Below are 26455 nucleotides of genomic sequence, written 5' to 3' on the forward strand. Positions count from 1 at the left end.
GAATTTTATTGGGTGCAAGCTGAAAATGAGTATTTAATGAACTTCAGTATTGTCTTCTGCTTCAACCGTAGACTTTAACTTAAAACTATAACATGTAACCTGCCAGAAGCCAGATTTGTACCTTGTTAGGGAACAATTAATAGAAGATGTTGATCTCTTTATGGAGACAAATAGGGAAAATAGGATTCACTGCTTCTTCTGACTCTATCTCTTGCACTGGGCTTACACTATTATGCAGCAAATATTCTTGAACCTGACTTGCCTCTTAAAGACTTACAAACAGAAGTTGCTGGAAAAGCTCAACAGGTCTGGCAGCATCTGTGGAGAGAAATCAGAGTTAATATTTCAGGTCCAGTGGCCCTTCCTCAGAACACATTTGTTTTTGTTTCTGATTTATAGCTCCACAGTACATTTAGTTGTCTCCACAGACTGTTGGAAACTTATTTGTCATGAAAGTCAAAACTTCATAAAACTGCATTTGCATATTTGGAGTTAAGTTTTCTTTCAGATAAGTAATGTGGTTTTTTGAGGGGTGGGGAGGGTGTCAATCAAAGTACCTGATGAGAACCATTTGATCCTGGTGTCTGTCTGTTCCAGGAGAGCAATTTAGATCAAACATCGACTTCTTTCTTCATTTGCTTCATTCTAGAGTACAATTACACCCCAAATTTACAAACCAATGACAACAGTCACAAAGATTGAGGTAACAGGAGGCATTTTCAATGCTGCAGGTACAATGAGATCCAACACACAGCAGTAACATTACACAGTGAAGCCCAAGTATCACCACTAACTGAAGGAAGTGATAAAGGTTTAGAGTGAAGTGTGCATGTCACCTTTCACAGCAGGCACAGTGAGGAGCAGAACATGTAACCGCATCTTTTCTGTACAAGATTCTGAATTGTTTTGCCCCGCAAAAGATGAACTTTGACAGACCTGGATTAGATGGAATTTGAAAGTCAGCAAGAATTGGATGGGTATGCTGGAAAAAAAAACGTAATGCTCATTTTGAACAATCAATGATGTATCAGGCTTGCAAAGATCATGAGGGGGAGAGGGGGTTTTGATTAATTTGTCATCTTTGGGCCAAAGTCTTCATTTAAAGACATTTAGAGATCAGGGTTTGTTGATTTAAGAAAGGGAACTGATATAAAATTATGGAATGCACAGCACATCCAACATCAAATCAACTCAATTGGTACAAGCTGTTCTTAACATTGGCATGATCACTTTATTTCTCCTTAAGATGCCTGTCAACTTAAATAACAATTTTCAGGATGAGAATTCAGTCAACTGTACATAAATTTGCCAAGTCTATAGCCCACCATCAATGCTGGAAAAGCTAGTATTTGACCCTTTGAGGAATGCAGCAACAACTTTGCCATGGGCTACGAATAGAAATCGAATTTAGTTTTATTGTCATGTGGACTCAAGAACAGGGATACAGGAGTACAGTGAAAAGTTTACAATGTCACCATTCACAGTGCCATCTTAGCTATAAACTATCTAGATACAAAACCTTAGGCAAAAATTAGCAAAATAGAGAGATAAGAAACACTGCATTGCAATACTAATTCCCCATTTTCCTCTCAGTACTCTATTTATAGATTCTGTCGCAGGGATTTTATGCCTGAATTTCAATGGTCAACTTTTACATATTGCTGCCATCTGCATAAAATCTACCTTCTCAATTCATTAATCTTCAAAACTGTCAAGTGGAAGACATGTAACCAAAAGACCCTGACAACTAAACTGTGGCACACGATTCATGATAACTGCTTAATATTTTTAAAATATTAATCATGATAAAGAAACACATTATTTAGCAGACTGATGCGTCTTTGTTATATAATCAACATTACATAATGGAATCATAGTAAATGACTTCTGGAGTGTTCAGTAAGCTAATAGGAAGTCTGAGTGTCAAATGCTGGAGAGAACTTTTTGGAACACTTTTACTAATTGAAGAATTCCTCTATTTCTTAAATGAAATCCAATCTTCACTTAATATTTGCTAAATATAACTATAAACAATTGACTGAAAGTAACTGCAGGTCATTAAGTAGTTTAGTTTTAGTGTAGTCTCTGGCAGCAAAGATTGTCAATGATGTTGTCCCATGAGGAAATAAAGAATCAATGAGAATAATAAACCATCCATGGTTAAATAAGGAAGTTAGAGACAGTACCACATTGACAGAAGAGGATTATAATGCTGCAAAAAGATGGGAACAATTGAGAAACCAGCAACGTTATGACTGAAAAAAGAAAAACAGAACCAATTTGGAATCTGAGAATAAACCAGCAAGAAATTTTTAAAAAGACAATAAAAGCTTTTAATATTTTACATAAAGGAACAGACTAGCTAAAGTAAATATCTGTCCCTTTAGAGGATGCGTTTTGTGAACTGAACTAGCCATATAAAAACTCTGGCCATAAAGAGCAGGTCGGAGACTAGGAAGCCTGCAGTAGGAAGTTCACCTCATGACTCCTCAAAGCCTGTTCACCATCTAGTCTTGCCTGGATGCTGTCGCTCCAACATTCAAAATATTTGATATACATCCAGAACAAAGCAGCCCTCTTGCTTGGCACAACATCCACAGGCAGTCACATCCTCCATCACCAAGGCACAGTAGCTGTAATGTGTACCACATCAACAAATTGCACCACAACAATTCTCCAATACTTCTTAGATGTACCTTCCAAACCCATGACCACTACCACCTAGAACAACCAGGTGGAGCAGTGAAGATTAACAAATGACTTTATTGAAGGGTTAAAAATTATGAACAAATTTGACAGGTTAAAGAAGGATATTCTATTTCCACTAGTTGGTATGTTAGTAACTAAGGGTCACAATTTCAAGATTGTCAGCCAGAGAGCTACAAGTGAGATGAGGAGAAAAGTCTTTACTCAGCCAGTTGTTAGGATTTGGGATACGCTTCCTGGGAGAGGGGTGGAAGTGGATTTCATGAGGATTTCACAAGAGAGTTGGATATATCTTTGAAAATGATTGAGTTAGAGGGCTTTAGCAATAGGGCTGATCAGTGGGATTAGCTAGGTATCTCTTTCGGGAGCAAATACAGGCATAAAAGGTCGAATGGTCTCCTTCTGTACTGTAATATTGTGTGATACTATGAAGGGCAGCAAATACATGGGAGCAACTTCCTTTCTGAGTACTCACCATCCTAACTTGAAAATATATCACTATTCCTTCAGTGTCACTTGGTTAAAATCCTAGAACTTCCTCCCAAACAGCCTTGTGGGTCTTTCTACACCATACAGACTGCAGCAGTTAAAGAAGGCAGCTCACTTTGTCAAGGGTTATTAAGGATGGGTAATAAATACTGGCCCAGCCAGTGGCATCGGCATCCTAAGAATGAATAAATACAATAACAAAAATAATGATGGAAAACAAGGAATTAGCATATTTTGAAGAGACATTTTATTTCTGTTTTCAAGATAGAAGACCCTAAAAGCATCTCAAGAATAATAGAAAATAAGGAGAAAATGTTAGGGAGGAACTTGAAACAATTACTACCACAAGAGAGAAAAGTACCAGGAAAACTGGAACTAAGGACTGACAAATTCCAGGACACGATGATGTACACCCCAAGGTCTTAAATGTAGTGCTTGTGGAGATAATAGATACATTGCTTCTGGTCTCCCAAAATTCATTGGATTCTGTGTTAGACAGATATTTGACAAGCAAGTCTAGAGTTATAGGAATAAGCAGGAGATTGGAATTGAAGCCATAATCAGATCAGCCACGGTCTGTGTGAGTAAGCGGAGCAGCTCCGAAAGGCTGAAATTCCTGTTCCTATTAGAGTTTTTACGATTTGTAAGAGGGTACTCAGGCTTGGGGTCATCTGAAGTCAAGCAAACAAATACACTTTAAAACAGTCGAGTAAGCAAAGGACAGAAATTTTGAATAGAGAGTGCTAAAAATGATGAAAGCATGATGGGCTGAATGGAATCCATCTGTGGTATAATTCCAATGATTCTACATTTTATGTCAGTGTTTATCCTCTCTTGTAGGTATTGTGACCAGGTTATCTGTACTCATTACAAAAGCAGCATAAGCTTACCAAAACCTGATTTCCAGGACAACAGCAGTGTAATGGATAATTGCAGCCTCATTACATGCTAAATCAGTAAATCAGTAAATCATTGCCAATGACAATGCTTCATGCTTCCCTAAAATTACTGATAACCCAGTAAGTTTACAGTTTTATTAGCTGAGACATGTCAATTGGTGTGAGTTAATGTAAAACTGTTAGTTACAGACATTATAGTTAAATGCTTGCTAGAATTTAAGCCTTGCTAAAAGGAGACTATACATTGAAACTTTTCTTCTTGCACTCATCAGAACTAGGATGTAAGAAGCAAGATTTGAGCAAAAGAGACACCATTTTATACAACGTGAGAAGAGGGTGCTGAGTGATTAGATTAGACTTACAGTGTGGAAACAGGCCCTTCGGCCCAACAAGTCCACACCGACCCGCCGAAGCGAAACCCACCCTTACATTTACCCCTTACCTAACACTAGGGGCAATTTAGCATGGCCAATTCACCTGACCCGCACATCTTTGGACTGTGGGAGGAAACCAGAGCACCCGGAGGAAACCCACGCAGACACGGGGAGAACGTGCAAACTCCACACAGTCAGTCGCCTGAGTCGGGAATTGAACCCGGGTCTCAGGCGCTGTGAGGCAGCAGTGCTAACCACTGTGCCACCGTGCCGCCCACTGCACGAAGAAAAGCCTCAACTTCGAGTCTCCTCTGAGCAACATTACTGTTACTGTCAGTGACCAGAGCTGAGGTGTCTCAGTGACATAGTGATTGGCACTTCCAACTCACAGTACCAGGACCTGGGTTCAATTCCAGCCTCAAGTTACTGTCTCTGTGGAGTTTGTACATTCTCATTTCTGTGTGCATTTCCTCTGATTTTCTCCCACAGTTCAAAGATGTGCAGGTTAGGTGGCTTGGCCATGCTAAGTTGCCCATAGTGTCCAGAGATGTGCAGGTTAGGTGAATTAGACATGGGAAATGCGGGGAGGGGTAGGTCTGGTTGAGATCTTCTTCAGAGAGTTGGTGTGGACTTGTTGAGCTGAATGGCCTGCTCCCATATTGGAGGAATTCTAGGATTTCTAGGGAAAATTAGTTGGAATTCCCTGCTGACTGTTTTTCAGCAATCCTAACTGGAAGTGTGACTGTGTGTGCATGTGGACATGGGATGAAGATAGAATTTGACTTGACTCACAATTTCCCATGAGTGAATTAACCTAACAATGTTCACGATCAGCACTCAGAGGGAAATACTGAAGGATGTAATTGATTCTCAGCAAGAAATCACTATTTTCAGAAACGTGAAAAATTTTTACTTAAATAATATTCTCACCCAAGACTGAGGGGATTTAATGTGAAGTTAACTAGAATGCATATTTACAGAAAACAAAATGATGACTTTTTATAGGCACAGCTATCCAAACATTTCTGTGTTAACAGCAGTTGTTAAGGTCAAGTTTGTGAAGCTCTTATGCCTATCAATGCCAAACAATATACTAAAAAGATGGCAAAGTAGAAAATTGCAATGCTTGTGCTGGAGGCTATTGTGCCTACAGAACATACTTTAATGTTCATAATCATGTAAACAACATTTCGCTATCATAGCACCATAAAGGCATTTTTGTGAAACATTCCTGAAGGAGTGCTGAGGTAAAATAAATAAAGACCAATGTGCGGGCTCACAATAAACTAATATCTGCTGAAAAATCATTCCCTCAGTGAGTGAACCAAGCCTTAAAAACAGCTTTAGAAACAGCTCAGAACTGCACTTGTAATACAGATAAAGTTCATCATACTTCATGCAATCAAGGCTGACTCTGCATTTTGGAATGGAGTGCTTTCCCTCTAAGTACAGGTTCTGATTTAAGGAATGTCATTGAGAACATCTAACTCCACTGTGGGCCAATATATTTTATACACAAGACATGATTTTTAAGAGTAGTTATAGAGTAAGATTTGTCTCTATCAATATCCTTGCACCAGCCTTGAAAACACATTGATGATTCAGATTCATGCAAGTATAATGAGGCCATCTGCATATACAAAGACATGTATCTATTATACACTACTTTAACTGCATGTAAAAATGCTGTCAAATAATCTCCACTAACAGTTAAAACAATTAGTCCTCTCTGTGCCAGTTTAAATAGTGATACAGTCTTGACAGTTGTAACAAGGGACAATGTCTCTTTTAAATATTTACTTTTGTAAAGCAGAAAATTAAATACTTTATGACTAGTCAGGACATTTAAGATAATTGAAAACTGATGGTAACTGAAACTTAATTGATTTGAATTATATTATACTGTTTCAAAGTAAACTCAGTAGGTCAACCGAAATCAGAGAGTGAATTATTCTGACCTTTAGCTCGCTGGTGAATGCTACTCTTAACTTGTTTTTCAATATTCTTTTTCTTTAGTGAATGAACAATAAATCTATAAACATCTAATTTATAAACAGGAGATGGCCATTCCACCCTTTGACACCATTGTACTATTCAATAAGATCATAACTGATCTGACTGTGGCTTCAACTCCACATGACTGCTCCTAAAATCATTGAAGCGGAAGACATATATTGTATGATTATAATCTTCACAATCCCACATTTCGCCATGCTGTACGTAATCATTTTTGGATACAAATTTGAGTATTGCTGAAAAAAAGACACATTTTGTTGAAGTATTTCATCTTACACTTCTTAGGACAATTTGCAAAAACAGCAGAAGAAGAAAACAACATTTATACAGCTAGTGGTTGACTCTGATTAGTAGTTTTGCAAGTGGATTCTGATTATTGACTGGTACATTCTCCAAGGCAAACAATGACTGATAGTTAATTGCCATGATTTTCCATGACAACTCAACCAATCAGATTTGACATGCTAATCAAAAAGCAGATCCTCTGATACAGTATAAATGCTATTTATCGTTTGCTTTGGTATTTATTGTGAATTGTCCTGATGAGTGCAAGATAGAAAGCTTTGACAAAATGTATCTTTAGCAATAGTCAAGTTCTTTTAAATCTGGGCTCTTAAGCATCTTCATGGACACAACTGGTGACCGTACTGTCAGTTGCCTTAGACCTAAGCTTGTAAATTCTGCCCTAAACCCTCCTTTTCTCTTTCCTCTTTCAAAACACTTTTTAAAAAACATATCCCTTTGACTGAAACCTTGATCATTAAACCCAACATTCTCTTTTGTGACTCAGTGCCATATGGAATATTTTTTAACATGCTAAATTTATTATTATAAAATATAATAACCAGCGATATATTTTAATACTTCTGCACTATTGTCAATTCAATTTCCACTCCAGAGTCTTAAATATTTGACCACTCCAATGCAGCACAATTGGCAAGCGCTGCATAAATTCACCAGATTACATGCCAATATTCTGAAAGGGAAAAGGACAGTTGTTCCTGTCACCTTATCTCCATCTTTATCTCTCAACCAACAGCATTAAAACATCATGGAAACCCATTTTATAAAATGCAGACTTAGGGGAAAAAAAACACTGCCAAGACTGTATTTCAGCTTTCCAACAGGGTAACTTATTCCTGTTTTGGTGGTCAACCATTGACCCACTGATCCAAAACTAAAATACCACCAAAACCACACTGGCAATGACTCCGGAAAAGTGGAAATAAGATCAAAATATGAATGAACCTCAAATGTAAACTGGTGGGTATCAGCTATGGGAGCAGAGCCTCTTCACTTTACTTGCCCTGGTCTATCCAACATAGAATACTACTGCTCAACCTCACTGAGGAATTGCTACACACAAATAGTCAATATCCAGCTCCAGGAAGTCGTGAAGATTATTTGTGGGGAAACAGGCCCAACACAGTTTGAGTGGCTTCCTGCAGTAGTCCATCTGAACCTTTGATGTTTGTTGGGCAAATATCTCTCTCAAAGAACATCACTGGCTGACAGCAAACAAAACACTCTCACTGACCTCAAGAAGGAAATCAATGCACCTGTCTAGAACATCACAGCGCAGTACAGACCCTTTGGCCCTTGATGTTGCACCAACCTGTGAAAACAATCTGAAGCCCATCCAACCTACACTATTCCATTCTCGTTCATATGTCTACCAATGACCATTTAAATGCCGTTAAAATTGGCGAGTCTACTACTGTTGCAGGCAGTGCGTTCCACACCCCTACTAGTTTCTGAGTAAAAGAACTGCGTCAGTCATATGTCCTCTGAAACACCGTCACCTCCTTTTGGAACACATTTCGCCCTCTACAAACATCACAATGACACACTTCTTGGACAGCTGCAAACATCACCAGCTGTTAGCTGGTAACTAGCCTGAGTGACAAACTCACCTTCTGCAGAATGTCTGGATAGCCCTCACAATTCAAGGATGTGCCTGGGAAGATGTGGTGAGAGGAACTGCTAAAACTGTGAATATGACTATCCAAATCAGACCTGAAAGATCCATTCCTTATGGCATCACTGCCATTTAACTGTGCCAGCTGAGGCCTTTAAATGGATTGCTAACGTCAACATCAAATTATAACTATTTCTCCTGTCATGTGAACAACAACAACTAAAACAGATTATCTAGTCATTATCTAGTAGTTATGGAACCCTACTATGTGCAAATTTCTGTTGCTTTCCTTACATTTCAACAGTGAGTATTTTTTAAAACAACTTCTCACCTGTAAAACACTTAGGAGCTTTCCAAAGCCATGAGAATTGCTATATACAGTAAATGCTTGTTCTCTCCAGTTTTGTTTCTCCCCATGTTTTCAAGCAGTTTAATGCAAGATGCGTTTTTCCACTGAATAGCGATCATTAGAGTGATGTGATCAGTATTCTTAGCAAATCTTCTGTTTGCTACTTGGTTTGGTCTTGCTGGCTAACACTGACCTGACACTAGCTTCTGCATTAAATACATTTGTTAACCTACCATTCACAGGTTATAAACAGCAATTGCAAACACATTTCATTGCTCAATTCCAGTAACACTAACTATAACCTGATGTAGGTAAAAACACAGCAAAAACTATTTAGTATTACAACAAACTTAAAGAAAGTTGGAAAAGTCTTACATTAACTTTACTGTGTAGCAATCCTGAATCCATTGTATTAAGAATATCATTGCCTATGTTTCAATGTTGGAAAATACATTTGTTTTACATTTCAAAATAAAGCTTCTGGAAAAATATTGAAAGGGCACAAGATTTGTAAGCACCAGTTTGATCAGGACAAATGACTAACCAGAGAAGAGGCAAAAGATTTGTTGTTGCACAATACAAAAGTAAAATAGCATCAATATTTTAAATCTTTGAAAATACTGTAGTGATAAGGTGAGAAATCTATAACCTCATATGGCTTACATTCTACATTATCCCTGTTGGACATGTGGACCTAAAGGAATATTGGGCTTCACTAATAACAAGGACCATCAAAACCAAATTATCTGCTGATACCCACTACTTAGTCTTCACATGATCAATGTCTAATTAGCTGACATAATGTCTACTCAGGGTATCGTACTATTGCATTAGTCACATTCACATGTAGAGTTGGGAGCATTCAAAAACACTACATAAAAGAACACATAGAAACTAAAAACACAATCAAGAATGTTTTTATAGCCTGCAATACTGTTCTGGGCATCCTGGCTATAGTACTGGAGTAACAACTAGAGGTTATAGTGCAATCTGTAAAACTGAATTTGCTCAGTAGAATTATTTCTGTCTATGCAGTAGAAAAGCCTGACAACTAGAGTTCAACTGATTTACAAATGTCCTTCAGGGAAGGAAATCTTTTCTTCTATTTTATACAGCCTGGGTGACTTAGTCTCATTTAATGCAGTTAAATGAGTCTTTTTGAAAGGGCCTAAACAACTGCTATGTACTTAGGACATTCAGGGATGGGCAATAAACATTCACTGTCTACACCTCAGCTCAAACGAAAAAGTTTAATTTGATCTGCTCTGAAGAAACATCAAAACTCTACTTTGCATCCTTGAACAAATTGAAAATTGGATTTTCTTTTCATACTTACTCTATTTTAATGACATTTAATCTTCTATGAAAAAATTTTCAATTTCTCCCCAGAAGTCTCTTGAAGCAGTCACAAATAATATTCTATTTATAAAATTACACTTAACAGTATGACTAGGTTGAAGTGTACATACTGACGCGAACTTGGTTTGTTCAGAGACTCCATTTTTAAAACTTAATTTCATAATCACAGCTGTAACATTTTTTTTAACTTTAAAGGTATCAATAAAATTGAAAGAACAGAAAAAACCCAAGTTCAAGTGGATATACATCCAATTTTTGATCCAAGCTTTGGAACTGCAATTTGCAACTTGCTTTTACAAAAAACATAAAAACCAATTATTTAATAATCAGCCGTGCAAAGATCATCAGAAGTTGTCACAAAACAATGTACCTCACAAGATTAGCAAAAGAAACCTGCAGTTGTCTGCTATTCTTGAAAGGTTATGGTCTCCATCTGAGGGGGAACTGTAGCAACAAACTTTGAAGGGGAAGGGCAAAGATTGTTAATATTTCAATTGCATTAAAGTCATATGCAATGATCTTCTTTATTTGAATTTCTTTCAAATGCTGATCATTTATATACAAGCAAAAGAAATAGCTATTTATTTTGCGTATATAGCTGTCCTTTAAGGTTGAACTTATTTGGAATACGCTTGCAAAAGCTGTAACTTTCTGATGGATTAATTTAATTCTGTTAAAATTGACTCTTGCTTTTCAGTCGCAAGATGTTTAAAGTTAATTTGAATTGAGCAAACAATTCTGGTTTCAAAATTGGGCTCTTGCTGTAAGGTAAAATGGGATGGTAAAATCACCAAACCTCAAACAAGAAACACACTGCTCGTCGAGGTAATGAGGACCTGCTGAAAGTTGTACCAAGAAGATTTTTTCTTCCAGACAGGATCTGGCAGTGCCGGGAGGGAGGCAGCTGGCTTCTGGCTGATCTGGATTTCCAAACAGGTGTTGCTGTGAGCCTTCAGGCCACAAGGCTGTGGAGATCTACTGAACCTGTCAGGTCTGATCAAAGGAAGCAGAAATACTGTCTAATCACAATCACTGGCCTCCAAAAGGGCTGGCTGTTTACAGCACGCAACGTGGAACAGATTTTCGCCTCATTAAAACTCTGTACATAATTTGTTATCATTGAATGATAATTAATAGACTGCACATTCCACTGGGGTTGGAGAAATACAAACACTCCCAGCAATGATGGAAATAATCCACACTCAATACTGCCGCTGAAAAGTGACACTTTCTTTGTGGCCTGGTTGGGATATTGGCCCAATCCTTTTGTTTACGGGTTCTAGTTACCTTGTCAATTCCAAACTTCTTTCTGCAAAACAATCCCTTCCCTAAACTAGAGGGCAAAAAAAGACCCAAAACAAACTCAGACAACAGTCTCTTTCATTCACTCCAACTACCTTGACAAGTTCAATGTATATATTTACATAGGCTGGGAATATAAAGGCAGTCCTTTCAGGAAGTTGGTAGGAATTTGGTGAGAGATAAGGCTGTCATTCGCCCTCACCCTCAGCCTGTTATCTATAACCTCATATAGTCTCCTGTTTCATGGAAAATCTGGCAATGTCACAGTTTCCTCACATTCCATTCCACCTGGGTTTCCATTTTTTGACTATCCTCCATCAAGTGACAAGTCTGAGACTAAAGGAGCAAAGAGTTGCCACTGATTCTTCCTAACATTCTGTAACTCTGGTGTTTTAAACCGTTTTTGAATTATATGACATGTCAGCTCTTTAATTACAAGGACTTCACAGAGGTTTGTGTTTCCTGCAGATTAAATCAAGATGTTTCTTGCTGACCATTCACCGTTCCCTTGTTGCAAATCCAATTAAAATAATGCATGTGAGTTTTGTTACTGTGTCATTGTGTGAGGCACTCAACCAACCAAACACTGCAGTTAAACACAGTAAACCCTCCCAGTGGATATGACAATCTTCAGTCCTCTCAAACTGATTGCATTTTAAAGCGAAAGTTTATTTCTTCACAAAATGTCATTGTTAGGGAATTTCTTTTTAAAAAGGTGATTGTATCTGGTGTTCTATATTTCTAACAATATATAAAGGGTACTTTGTTGAGGCTGTTCTTCACTGTGATAAATGTTTGTTTTTGAAGTGGCAGAATCTCAGTTGCTGCATTACTGTATTTTGCTCTAAGCAACCCGTTAGGAGTGGTCATACAAATCAGCATAGATTAATTAACTTTACAGCTGGGCTGACTATGGCATTTAGGAAAACACTATCCCTTTTTAAATATTTTAAAGTATGCCATTATGTTATAGTCAATATAAAATGGAACATCACAGCAGCTCCAATTACTTACAACTTTAATTAACTAACGTCACGCAAATTCTGTTCACAACAGGTCTGACCTGCCCTTTTCTTTAATATTCTGCCTTCACGTAGCAGCAATAAATCAAGTTTAGCAGGCAGTAGCTTTGCATTTTAACCCCAGGCACTGCCTTTCTAGACAGTCTGCCATGAAACGGATTGCTTTTTAAGAATTGTCACATATTCAGCAGATTTCTTGCCAAACTAAAGAAACATTTTATTTTATAAAATAGGCAAACTTGACAACAATTATATTTTACAAATATATACAAATGTCCCAATGTGCTTCACAAAGCAAGTGAAGAGCTACAAGATCACAGGGGCTCCCTGTCCACACAAACTCTTTGTTTTATCTAGTGCTTGTTGATCTATTCATGGCTAGAATTAGCTTTACAATAAGACGAGTCGATAAGCTTCGTGGGTCTCTTTGAATCGCCCATTTACAAATCAGTTCAACTTGTCTGACACTGGCCTGATTTCCATCAGAAAGCAAAATGTGTCATTAAAGAACTTCTGTCGCCCATACCTCTAAGTTCTTTTGTCAGAAGAAGATTCTTTGTGAGCCTTTTATCTGCAGCTGATTGTTGAAAAGAGAGAGAAAAAGAAACTATTGCACATTGTTAAAACTGCCCATCTTCAGCAGAATATTGCTTATCCACAAGATACTGAATCTTTTGAAGAGACCCTACTTATCCCTGAAGGCTTCATTTTAAAAGGTAAATAGTTGCTGAGCTGGACAAAATATGATGATTGAACTGTTAAGTCAATCCAGAATTACAGCAGAACACATGCTGTGGGAGCACACACATCTCTGATGATTATGAGCTCCAAACGTTTTAGATGTCACAGGTTCCTCCAATAGTTTAACCTTTATTTGAACCTCTGCATCCAGCCCAAGTTAGCAGTGCTGCCAGCAATGGAATCTATTTCTCCTTAACATTGTCACTGTAGGCAAGTTGTGTTCAGATTCCCTGTTTTGGGTCATTCGCCTCCTGGACCAACCCTACACACAAACTAAGAAAGGGAAAGGAGAGGGAAAAACTCATGTTCGGGGCAATACTCATTTCAAACACAAGTTGGTGGGAGTGCGGGTTCATATTTCCCATGTGCTTTCAAAGGAGGTTGAGCTTTTCCATAGGAAACCCCACTACTGCTGGTAATAACGCTGGCAGGTTTCCTGCGGACCCTTCTTCGGAATCTCCTGCTGCAAATGTTCTGCCAAGACTGCAGGGTCTTGGAACTCCAAATCCACATGCCGCTGGTGATCCCCACCACCAAAAGCATGAATATCTTGACCATAAAAATCTCCACCGCCGGGATGGAGCTGCTCATGGTGCAGTCCAGAGGTTTCGAATTGTTGCCCCCTTTGCATTTCTCCCGCGTTGCTAACAGCTTCCAATAGTCCATGTTGAGGCGCTCATAGAAATAACAGGCGATGACACAGGTGGCGGGGACAGTGTACAACACCGAGAAAACACCTATCCTCACCATCAGTTTTTCCAGTTTATCCGTGTTCTCACCACCTGTCTTCATGACCCTCCTGATGTGGAACAGCGCCACGAAGCCAGACAAAATGAACGAGGTGCCAATGATCAGGTAACAAGCCAGCGGGATGAGCACAAAGCCAGTCAATGCGTTGACGTCCATGCTGCCCACATAACAGATGCCGGTCAGCTCATCTCCGGCCACACGCCTCATCACCAGGATGATGATGGTTTTGATGGCGGGGATAGCCCAGGCGGCCAGGTGGAAATAGCTGCTGTTGGCTTCGATGGCCTCATGGCCCCATTTCTTGCCGGCAGCCAGGAACCATGTCAGTGTGAGGATAACCCACCAGAGGGAACTGGCCATGCCAAAATAGTAGAGGACCAGGAAGACGATGGTACAGCCGGTGCTCTCCAAGCCCTCCTGGATGACATAGAGGTGGCCACTGTCCCTGTCACAGGCAATGCTGTCCCCTCCAGCGAACAGGCGGATGATGTAGCCCACAGAGTAGACACAGTAACACATGGACAGGAAGATGATGGGCCTCTCCGGGTACTTGAAGCGCTGGGGGTCGATCAGGAAGGTGAGGACGGTGAAGGCGCTGGAGAAGAAGCAGACCAGCGACCAGACGGCGATCCAGACGAAGGCGAACCTCTTGTCCTGAGCGGCCCAGTAAACGTCCACAGAGGGAGAACAGAGAGGGGCGCACGACGCGCTCTTCTCCACCCGGTGGAACTTGTCGTAGTTCTCGCAGGCCGCCTTGGAGGGACTCTCGTGGGAGAAGGGGAAGAGCTCCTGGGGGCTGCTGCCTCCTCCCCGGAGGTGGGGCCGGTAGACGGGCGGCAGGACGCTGGAGCCGCGGGGGGCGTCCTCGGAGCCGTTCCTGGGCGCCTCCATGCACAGGTAGTTGGGGTCGTTCTTGTTGGGCAGCTGGTTGCAGTTCAGGGAGTCAGGCCAGCGGAAGCTGAACTGCTCCATGATGGGCGAGCACTTGAGGCGGGCTTGCTCGCACATGACCCGGCAGGCGGGGATGGGCATGGAGACCTCCTCGGTGCACATTGGCGCGTACAGGGAGCACAGGAAGAACTTGAGGTGAGTGTGGCAGCCGTACTCGACCAGGGGCGCGAACTCGTGCAGTTTGATGGCCGCTTCGCGCTGGTCCTCATGTCCCATCAGGTTGGGCATGCGGGTCATGTTGTAGCCGATGTCCCGGCACATGGGGATGTCAATAGCCTGGCATCTGCCCTCTCTCTCAGAGCGCTCCGATTCGATCGAACTGATCGCCAGGTTGCCCAGGATCGACCCCCACCAGGTCAGGGTGTACAGGCAACTCACTCTGACCAGCCGTCCCATCTCCAACCTCTTCCCCCCCACCCCTTCACCCCCCACCCACCCCCCTTCCAAAGCAATTAGTACAACCAGCCGCTCCAATCGTCTCTCTGCTTAAACTTTTTCTCCCATTCAAACTTGTCCCAGTGCTTGACTTCAGTGATGAAAACCCTGGACAGTAAGGCGAGGTCTCCGAACAGAAGGTTCCAACGACACAAAACTGGAAAATCCGGTGGGGGGGGGGGGTTCAGGAGGGATGGCTGTTTCGGCGTCCCCCTCCCCAGCAAAAGGCAAAACAGTCCCAACGATCCGCAAGTGTGTCCTCTCGCTTTCACTTCAAAAGGGCTGCTTCCCGTGCGCTGGTGGGACACAGGTAGAAAGGAAGTAAACACACACACTCTCTCTCTCTCTCTCACTTACAGAGGCAGCTCTCTGACTGGCAACTGTGAAGTGAGCTAAGAGGGGGCGGACCGTCTCTGAGACTCGGGCGAAAAAAAAGAGCAGCAAAGAGAGAGAGAGAAAGGACGGGGTGGGGGCGGTGTTGATCATCAAAAGATTGGCCAAACAACAACTCGGGCGCCTGCCATTCATCTGATACTGACTGGATTTCCGCCACTTTGGTTGAGGGAAATGCAGAAGCAGATATTCTTTCACCCACCCCATGACCACTCAGTGATTTTATAGCTTCCTTGCGTGAAAGTGCGTTCCTCTCACCCGGAGATGGGTCGTTCAAACAGACAGCGTGAACTTACAGGCGGTTACAGCGTTCGAGACCAGAGCCTTTGCAAAACGCACAAACTCCTGATGACCTGATATTTAACTTTCAGAAAGTTTGAAATGCCGCAAGCAGCGACCTCGCTCCCCCACCGCAGCTCCATAAATACAAAGGAATAAAACGTCAAGATCCGTTTGCAAACTTAGCAGCTTGGATCTAAATTGATATTTCGCTATTAAAAGTATTCACCAAGGACCCCAGTCCTGGTCAATATCCTAGAATTTCGCTGTTAGGAAAAAAGTTGCTGACTGTAGCCTTTTATTATTGTGTTTCTTTAAAAAGAAGTATGTTTATTCAGGCATTGTTACATTTGCAAAGCTGCATATTTCCCCAGAGTATTTATCTTTCTCTTAACAGCTTCCTATCTAAGCCAGTCAATTCAACTGGAAAACCATCGGCTGCCTACAGCACAGCAGCATCTCAGAGAGAGAGAGAGAGGTGGAAATCAGCCACTGACTAAGATAATTCTGTTGCTAATAAATGAAAAGGCTCTTTGATGCCTGAAGCTGAAAAGATATTTTTTTTGGGTCGGGATTTGAAACCTCTGCCTTTATGCAAATAGTAGGATCCCCGCTGGATCGCTCCGACAGAGACGGACCCCCGGCGACTGGTGTTACGGAGAATTGCAGGAATTTTATGGCTGTCGGTCGCTGGTCTTTTCTTCTTTTGTGTTCTTTGAAGAATGACTTTAGACATTTTATTTACATATTTAACCGTGGATAGAGAAAAAAAGTTGTTTCTTTTTCTAAGGGGGGGATTTTGAATGAACGGGAATCTTATTAAAATCTATGGTGTTTATCATTTTTGTGAAAAAAAATCTTGAATCATAATGAGAAAACGGATGGACTTGCTTCAGCTTTATTTAACATTTTTTTTTGTTTCCGCGCGCGGATAGGTTCCAGGATCGGCCGAGGTGTGTTTGTGAAATGCTCTTTTTTCGAACCTCGATATTTTCCAATGTCACCCCTCTCACCTCGTTAACAAAAGGTTCGGTTGGCGTGGCGGGGGGAAAACAGCCGCCTCCCTGCTCCTCTCAAGCCACAAGTTACAATTGGATTGGATACATGCTGCAGCCAGCCTGTGGAAATGTTACAAAGTTGCAACACATCACACAGAAAGGAGTTGTTGCCGTTTTAGACAAAGGGAATGTAACCAACTAAGAAAAAAAGGAGGAAAGTAGCAGGGTTCTGACACAATGGAAGGACTCTCCCACCCCAACAAAAAAAAATCTGTTTTGAAATATTACGGACGGTTCAACAGGGTGCATCTCTGTGAATTGCAAATAAGAACATTTCTTAATCCCCTTTTCATTCACTGGCTTCGGATCAGTGGCATCTAAGCGGCTCCCCACTGCTCCTGGCCCAGGAGGCTGCATTCAATGCTCCTGCTTCTCACTTCTATTCCCACACTCCTGGGGGGGAGGGGGGGGGGGAGCAGAAAAGAAACCTAGGCACAGCCACACTCTTTTAGGTTAAATTCATTCCACAATTCCTAGAGAAAGTGAGAAACCCAGCACTTTCCTTGTCGCCTGCCAGTCTGTCACAATAAGAAATGAGCAAGTTCTAAAAGCTCCACAACTTTCTTACTGCTTCTGACAATTGCCAGGTAACTTTGCCCCCACAACTTCCCCCGCATCCCCCCCCCCCCCCCCCCACATCTCTAAGCCTTTCAATATCCCCTGCATTCAAATGTCAACTTCTTTGTCTGAAAGCACTGAAGGGTCAACATCTAAGTATTGTAAGTGTGTGTATCAATCTCGCAGTAAATTGCAGGATTACAAAAAGATATACGGAAACAATAACTCAAGAGTATAGGTTGATAAATTCCCAAGGCCTGCAATTTCCTTCATATTTGCAAATACAGGGTGCAAACTAAATTCTCATCCTTGTAAAAATAAATGGGCACAAATGAATTGCAAATGTTTACAGTATGCGCATATTTAGCCCACCTTCGTTAGCCCGCTATTCACCCCCCTGCCCTATCCCACCCTCATATTACATACTCGAGGATCCTCCAAGTGCACTTGTTTGGGGCATTCTTTGATCAGACGTACAGGTGCCGCAGCGCAAAATAAATCGTAATTTCCTGCTGCATTCCAGTGCATTTCTTTAGCATTTAATATAAGTATCCTCTCCTGCATTTTCTGGTTGGATTAATGCAATTTCAACGCACGAGTATCATTAAAACACTTAGCGCCCCCACCCCCCCCCCCCCCCCCGATATTAGGTTATTAAACGTACTGGGACTGCACTGATGGCTGATGAGTTCAAAGCCTCATTTCTCTTAGCATTTTCCTGGGACACCGCTGTTGACAGCGATTTGCACCGATTTTACATCCGGCCTTGGTCTGATGAGGTTCACAGGAAATTTGAGCGCAATTTAGAATCAAGGTGCACTTTTCTCTGCACTTCCTACTGACGCCCAGAAAGGAAATTCCGGTACAACAACAACTTGCACGTCTGTAGGACCACACCATCCCAAGCCGCCATTGGGGGAATGGCCTAGGAAAATGCACGTGAATGTTTTAAAATGACAATGTCGAGCAGACCTATCCGAAAGCTACAAAACTTGAAAGGGTTCAGAAAAGATTTACAAGGATGTTGCCAGGGTTGGGGGATTTGAGCTATTGGGAGAGGCTGAACAGGCTGGGGCTGTTTTCCCTGGAGCGTCGGAGGCTGAGGAGTGACTTTATAGAGGTTTACAAAATTATGAGGGGCATGGATAGGATAAATAGACAAAGTCTTTTCCCTGGGGTTGGGGAGTCTAGAACTAGAGGACATAGGTTTAGGGTGAGAGGGGAAAGATATAAAAGAGACCTAAGGGGCAACTTTTTCAACAGAGGGTGGTACGTGTATGGAATGAGCTGCCAGAGGATGTGGTGGAGGCTAGTACAATTGCAACATTTAAGAGGCATTTGGATGGGTATATGAATAGGAAGGGTTTGGAGGGATATGGGCCGGGTGCTGGCAGGTGGGACTAGATTGAGTTGGGATATCTGGTCGGCATGGACGGGTTGGACCGAAGGGTCTGTTTCCATGCTGTATATCTCTATGACTCTGTGATTCTAAAGCACCTCAGTTCTGAAGAAGGGTCACTGGACTCCCAACGTTAATTCTGCCTTCTCTCCCCAGATGCTGTCAGACCTGCTGAGTTTCTCCAGTTAAAAATCGCACAACTCCAGGTTTTTAAATTTTGTCCACCCCAGTCAGAGTTTCTCCAGCATTTTCTGTTTTTGTTTCCAATTTCCAGCATCCCCAGTTCTTCGTTTTATTAAAAAATAAAAGATACCACTGAATATTGGAGCATGTGCAGTAAACAAATCAAGCTGTAATGTCAACAAACTTATGCAAGTGTGTTCCTTGACAATCTTGAGATAAAGTTTAAAAATGTGTAAAACTAAAAAGGTATGTAGAAGAGAATGCACAATTCACATTTGTGCTATTACCATTTGTTCATCACCAAACCTGTTGAGGGTTAAAATATAATTATGCAGTGACAGGACAGCAATGTATAATTCTGTAAGTACATCATCACATTTCAATAACATGGTGCACAGTAGCTGCTGGGATCTGCACAAAGTTGCTGGCCGGAAGAAAATGGACCCCAAATTAGATAAAATCAGCATACTAAATTCATAAGAGAAGTTCATATTAGTCGTTATTGTTGTCTTATTACAACCCATGGAAATTGTAGCTTCTAGGGATGGTAAGTCTGTTTTCTCATTCAATGAGTTATGGGGGTAGTTTTCCCGTTCAGATGTGATCTAAGTCCCAATTAATTGGAATCATGTTTGTAATCAGTTTCAGATATTTGTTATTATTCTGTTTTAATATGAGCGCTTAGTATAGTATTAACAAACCAATGTGCATGACACTTAATTGGTTACATGTAATGCTTGGAGCCAAGTACTGCACACTGAATTTATATTTACACTATATAAATCCCTCCACAGAAATCAAAGGAATGCAGCTTCAAATCTAATTATTTGGCTGAGGGAGTTTACTAGCCCTTTGCCACTATAATGAGGTCATGCATCTCGCTGTAGGCTGCAATAAATGGGTAACAAATCACAACATTATACTGTTGAAGAGAAACTGTTCAGTAGGATGTGAAGATTTCCATGGCTTTGGAACCCACCCCATTCCTAACTATACGATTGTTTGTCAAACTTTGTGCTGATGTCATTTAAGTCAGTGCAGATTGGAGTTTGAAGATGCCCCTTTCTTGCCTCCTCCACTGATTGAATAAACTTAGTGCTTTTGAGGGAGTGTGCAAAAGTCTATCTTTATGAAATTTTCAGAATAGCTTGTATCTTTTTTTATCTAGGAGGTCTTAGCTCTTACTGGAACACAAACCCACAAAGAATCACTGCTTTTCTGGAATTGAACACTTGTGCAGATTCTTTATATATGAGACTGGATCATGAAGTAATTATTCCCTAAGCTATTCTGATATATAATACATTTGAACCATGCCTCATCCTGTTCTACTCTAATGTCCACACATACAAAATTCTAGCAGGTGGATAGACTAGATAACACCAGTAATGTAAATCCTAAATAACTTGTTCACTTCCGCAGCCCAGGGTCACTGAAACCAATTGCAGCAACTGCAACTGTTGTCCTTCCTAAAATGAACTCATTTACTGTGGGCTGAAGAGTCAAACTGGAGATCTTTTACTCTTTATGGGGATGTCTTTATGCATAGACCATGAGCAGAACTATTTAGAATTATTTATTAATGTTGCCCTCCAAGAGTGAAAGGGTTACAACTAACTGTACATAAACTAAAGGTGACTGTCAGCATTGCTAAGGGATATCATTTTTTCTTAGTATTGTCCTCATTGAATAAGAGTTGTTAATCACAGCTCAGTAGTGTCATGCTATAACATTGAGGCAAGCAGAAGAAACAAGCCCCATAATCACCTCAGCCAGAACAGGAAACAATTCCACAATGTTGGCTTCATTTAACATCATTCATTTAGCAAGCAGAGCTGACAGGAGTATTGGGTGGATTTGGAAAGAGAGATGAAAATATACTTTAAGTGAACTCTTGAGACTGCATGTGATAACATCGGGGTTGAAGCAGTTACTGTGATGAATGGGTTGAGTTGATTTGAAGTCCTTGGAGAAGAATTTAGATGGGTTTGGTGAGTTATGATGAAGATCAAAATCACAGACGAAAAGGAGACAACTGGTGAGAGTGTGAGGACAATAAAAACAGCAAATTGATTTAGCAACAAATTTTCCAGGTGGTTAGGAATTACATAGTGTAAGAAGTGAAAACATTTCATCAAGGTCTTGGGAAACTAGAATGGAAACAGATAATGCTAGGATGTTCATTTTAAAGATTTTGATTCTCTCTTCAATAACAGAACAAAGTGATTTATGCTAAGATTGGGAGCAAATAAAGGTATAGTTTACTGTTTAGACACTGTCAATAGATTCTACAATTAAAAAGAAAACTTAGTTCTTCATAGTCAACTGTGGATCCAGTCAATGATTTGTAGGTTTCACAATTCATACGTGAACAAATGTATTTAAACAGATTTTAGTTAGATCTGTAACTTGTGTCATGAACTCAATTGAACGAAAGTCTCTTCTCACTGCATACTTCTGTGGTAATTAAAGAAATGGTACCTGGTGTAGAGCGGTGGAGAGAGAGAGAGAGAGTTTTGAGTTTGAGGTTGGGGAACAATACTGAGGAATACAGAGTCTATACAATATTTTAATTAAAAAGTATAATGTGTTTTTCCATTTGAGTTATCCTTGGTGGCAAGAGGCTGAGAAGCATCTATTTCAAGAACTTGGGTGTCATAAAGATAAAGCATAGCTAGATGCAGAAAACATTCTGTTGTTCTGTCCTAACCTACTTTAGAAGATAGCCTCTCCTTTATCAGTGTGACATTTTCTCTCATTTTCCACACACATAATTCTTAAGTAAAATTGTGGTTTAGGGATAATTTCTGTTATAAATATATAGGAATTCAATACTCACATTTGTTCAAACTCATTGCATTTGATCAAACTCACTTTTATAATTAAATGAGAGTTTCATTTAAAGCCAGAAAAGAAAGTCTTTTAGCTGATCAAACCGTCCCATTGTGCTAAATCTGACCCAAGTCTGTGTTATAGTTTTGGGTTTCCAAGAATCCTACATTCCACAGCAATAACAACTTTTTATTAATATAAAGTTCACAATAATTCATTGACTCCAAAAGGAAAGAAAATGCAAAAAACTAGTAATGATACAGGAATTAGGAAATCATTTTGCGGCTGTACAGGACATTGGTTAGGCCACTTTTGGAATATTACGTGCAATTCTGGTCTCCTTCCTATCGGAAGGATGTTGTGAAACTCAAAAAGGTTCAGAAAAGATTTACAAGGATGTTGCCAGGGTTGGAGGATTTGAGCTACACAGGGAGGCTGAATAGGCTGGGGCTGTTTTCGCTAGAGTGTCGGAAGTTGAGGGTGACTTTATAAAAATGAGGGGCATGTATAGGATAAACAGACAGTCTTTTCCCTGGGGTGGGGAAGTCCAGAACTAGAGGGCATAGGTTTAGGTTGAGAGGGGAAAGATATAAAAGGGATCTAAGGGACAACTTTTTCACGCAGAGGGTGGTATGTGCATGGAGTAAGCTGCCAGAGGAAGTGGTGGAGACTAGTACAATTGCAACATTTAAAAGGCATCTGGATCGGTAAAGAATAGGAAGGGCTTGGAGGAATATGGGCCAGGTGCTGGCAGGTGGGACTAGATTGGTTTGGGAATATCTGGTCAGTTGGACCGAAGGGTCTGTTTCCATGCTGTACATCTCTATGACTCTATGGTGCATCAGATATGAATACTGCCATTGATTTCTCCCTGTCCACTATATCAGAGCTGGCTGAACTTAATTTGGGCTGCATCTTTCGTTCACTGAAGCAGATAAGATTTATTTTGGTCTGGCTTCCATCACTGCTGTATCTTAACGTATCTAAATTGGACTGTTGGCTTTCTGTCCACAGAATAATGACTTCAGTGAAAATGAAAGTAACATTTCCCCTTCTTTATATTCATATCTAACTTTTCACTGAAGTTAAAGAACAGAAAAAATTTTACAGTTGAATCTTATGTAAGCATAAACTTGTATAATGTCAATTGGACCCTGTTGCTCGGATTAATATAGGCACATTTAATCTTGATCACAGTTTTTTTACTTTCTTTAAATACAGTAGATGTAATTGATTGTATTTTGTATAGGTTATAATGCTTGACAAGGTCTTTTCTTAGTGTTGCTTTTGCTTTGTTCTGTCTTTCAATGTTTTAACTTGCTTTCTTTCATCAATCATGGTATTTTGTAACAAAATACATGTGACAACAAATAAAATTAAATAATAATCCTTATGGTGTAGTTCCTATATTTTAATTGGGGGGAGCATTTTCCCATTAATTATAATACTGTAATTTGTATCTTCTACAAACTCCCACCTTCATTTATAAAATAAATACTCAACCATGTCGGCTGGTAAGAGATGAAGAACTGAATGATTGGTCATTATGATTTAATTAAAAAAATTAAGTCAAAGAAAGTCCATAACTAGAGGGCATAGGTTTAGGTTGAGAGGGGAAAGATATAAAAAGGATCAAAGGGGCAACTTTTTCACGCAGAGGGTGGTACGTGTATGGAATGGGCTGCCAGAGGAAGTGGTGGAGACTAGTACAACTGCAACATTTAAAAGGCATTTGGATGGGTAAAGAGTACAAAGGGCTTGGAGGAATATGGGCCAGGTGCTGGCAGGTGGGACTGGATTGGATTGGGAATATCTGGTCAGTATGGACAAGTTGGACCAAAGGGTCTGTTTCCGTGCTGTACATCTCTATGACTCTATGGTTCAAATATCTAAACAATAAATTGCCAAATTGAATGAATTAGTTTTATTCTACTCTCCCCTAATCTGACCCTTTGAGCAAGTATGATTTTCATGCTGCTGAAATAAATTCAAAGCCATCTAGCACCTGGACTCTCAGTTTTATTAGTCTTACATTGTAAGTAAGGTAAAGCCCACATGGAAGGAGATTACATGAGTGTTTGGGCTCAGTCACAGATGGTCTGCAGGTTTGGAGGGATATGGGCTGGGTGCTGGCAGGTGGGACTAGATTGGGTTGGGATTTCTGGTCAGCATGGACGGGTTGGACCGAAGGTTCTGTTTCCATGCTGTACATCTCTATGACTCTATAATTGTATAAACTCCATATACTTCAGAACATCTCAAATATTTGTTGGCTGATTGACTTGGAGCGAGTTACTTTCTTTATGTGTGTGAAATGAGGAAAAAGAGAATATCTCTTGCAAAATGTTAAAAAAAATTGAAGCAGGAAAAGGAAAGTCCAGTTCTATTGTGAAGGGAGAAGGAAGAGTTTGATCACATTCTATGGAGTTTGGTGATAATCAAGATTAGGATTACTACCGAATATAGTGTATTTATGGTTCTTAGATATGTCATACGTACTGTTGTTTCTTCAGGTTGTCAAGACATCTAAAGATCTTGAGTTGAATCATGTTTCTTGTAAGTACTGAAGGACGCTGTAGATGAGATCATTTTGAATGACATCATTTTGCCTTCCAATACTGAGTATTTTAGGGCACATTTTTAATGAATGCTTTAAGGATTACATAGAAAGTGCAACAGGTAATCGGGTCACTCAGCCAGTCTGTTTTGGTGGTTATCCCTGACATAAGCAGAAGTGGACTGTGGTCAGGGACTGCAGTGGCTCAAGGTGCAAGCCAACCACCAACCTCTCAAGGGCAATTAGCAATGGACAATAAATGCTGGTTCACCCTGTGGCTGTCATATCCCCTGAAAGAATAAATAAATTATGTTTGATCTGTTTCCCTATTCCTTTGTTTCCTAGTTCATTTCAAACATTTCAGCGTAAATTAGATAGATGGCCATAGCCACTGTGTCAATCACTAAATCTGGTATTTGCATTTCACAGCCTCATGATACTCTCCTGCTAAATTGCTTATTACCAAATCTTGTAACAACATCTTCTCAAATCAACATCTGTGTCTTTCTATTTTACACGCGCCTTCTTTATTTTACAAGTAGGACAGCTGATATAGACAATTACTGGTGAGCGAATTTATCTGAAGATGTCATTGCTACAAAGAAAGTGGACTATTCTCAATATATATTCCAGTTCTTTATGTTTTACAGGTTTAATTTTCAAAACTAATAATTATAGCCATGAAGGAGCAAAAAGAAAAACGATCTTAATCTTGCAATAAAATGAATTGCTTTTTTCTTGGCAAAGCAAGTGTTTTTTTAAAATCCTCAGTGATTTGTTTCCCTCAGCTTTGTACTCCCAAAGTTGACTAAGTGGTATGGTAGAAACAGTAATTAAGAAAAACATTTCTCACTTTCCTATCTTCATAACCAATGCATCCTATCGCTCACTGATCCATAATTTAAACATCAACTTTTTTGGCTTTACTGCAACTAAATCTGCTGTGCACTTGCCTCTCTCAACCATTGCTGTCACAAATGATATGAATGGAACTGAGCAAGTAGCAATTACCTTCCCACTTAGCTGAAATCAAATTGTCTCTGAGTGTGCACTATGAAATTGAGGGCACGTCACTGCAAAAACGCAAGTCGAGAAATGAAATTATTGCTATTTATAGCATTTTGAAGTGACTAAATGTTGTAGACCATGACAAACTGTTGTTTCTTGGTTTGTTTGGGAAGAACCAAAGGAGAATGGGTGGCACAGTAACTCAGTGGTTGACACTGCTGCCTCACAGTGCTCAGGACCTCTGTTTGATTCCAGCCTCAGGCGACTGTTTGTGTGGAGACTGCAGGCTGCTCTGTTGGCTTCTTTTGGATGCTCCAATTTTCTCCCATAGTCCAAAGATGTGTAGGTCAGCTTTATTAGCCATGGGAAATGCAGGGTTGTGGGGTAGGAGGTAGGTCTGGGTGGGATGCTGCTTGGACTGTGAGTGTGGACTTGATGGGCAAATGGCTTGCTTCCACACTGTAGGGTTTCTAGATGGTTTGAGATTGAAGAGAAATATTTTCAAAATAATTTATGGAAAAATTAGGCAACATTTTCCCACAGTCTCCTAATGTTGGGATTAAATAGAGGTCTTGAACTAGGGAGTCAGGCTGAGGGAATGACCTTCCAAGAGACCTTATCTGGATTTGCCTCCTCTGAGTTAGCACCCAATTAAGGACGGTATGTGGGTTCCCAATAGAGAGCTGCAAACTCTGGAGCCTTGAGAGAGTAGGTGCAGCTCAAGCAGGTATGAGACTGCAAGAGCATCACAAATGGTTTCATAGGGGTGAAAATTATGACAGTTTTTTCAGGGAGTCAAGTGAAAACATGATGTAGTGCACATGACATACTACACACGAGACCTGTGCTGAGTTATACTGACCACAGGCTGGTTTGA

General features: G+C 40.4%; 1 protein-coding gene and 1 long non-coding RNA gene across 3 annotated transcripts in view; both read right to left on the bottom strand.

The window, feature by feature from the left end:
- Nucleotides 1–585: 585 nt before the first annotated feature.
- Nucleotides 586–26455, bottom strand: part of LOC132827140 (uncharacterized) — an 82353-nt gene continuing 56483 nt past the window's right edge. The window contains exon 3 of one of the 2 annotated variants that reach the window (XR_009645977.1): nucleotides 586–645. This is a non-coding gene — a long non-coding RNA (uncharacterized LOC132827140). Of the gene's footprint in view, nucleotides 646–16958; nucleotides 17102–26455 lie in introns of those variants that run through there. The other variant, XR_009645978.1, reaches the window with a different exon arrangement.
- LOC132827139 (frizzled-10-like) lies at nucleotides 12671–15268 on the bottom strand. Its single transcript, XM_060843663.1, has one exon. It carries the CDS (start codon nucleotides 15135–15137, stop codon nucleotides 13500–13502), a length of 1638 nt encoding a protein of 545 aa, XP_060699646.1. The 5' UTR covers nucleotides 15138–15268; the 3' UTR covers nucleotides 12671–13499.

This window comes from Hemiscyllium ocellatum, chromosome 24 (assembly GCF_020745735.1).
Source record: "Hemiscyllium ocellatum isolate sHemOce1 chromosome 24, sHemOce1.pat.X.cur, whole genome shotgun sequence".
NCBI classification, from domain to species: domain Eukaryota; kingdom Metazoa; phylum Chordata; class Chondrichthyes; order Orectolobiformes; family Hemiscylliidae; genus Hemiscyllium; species Hemiscyllium ocellatum.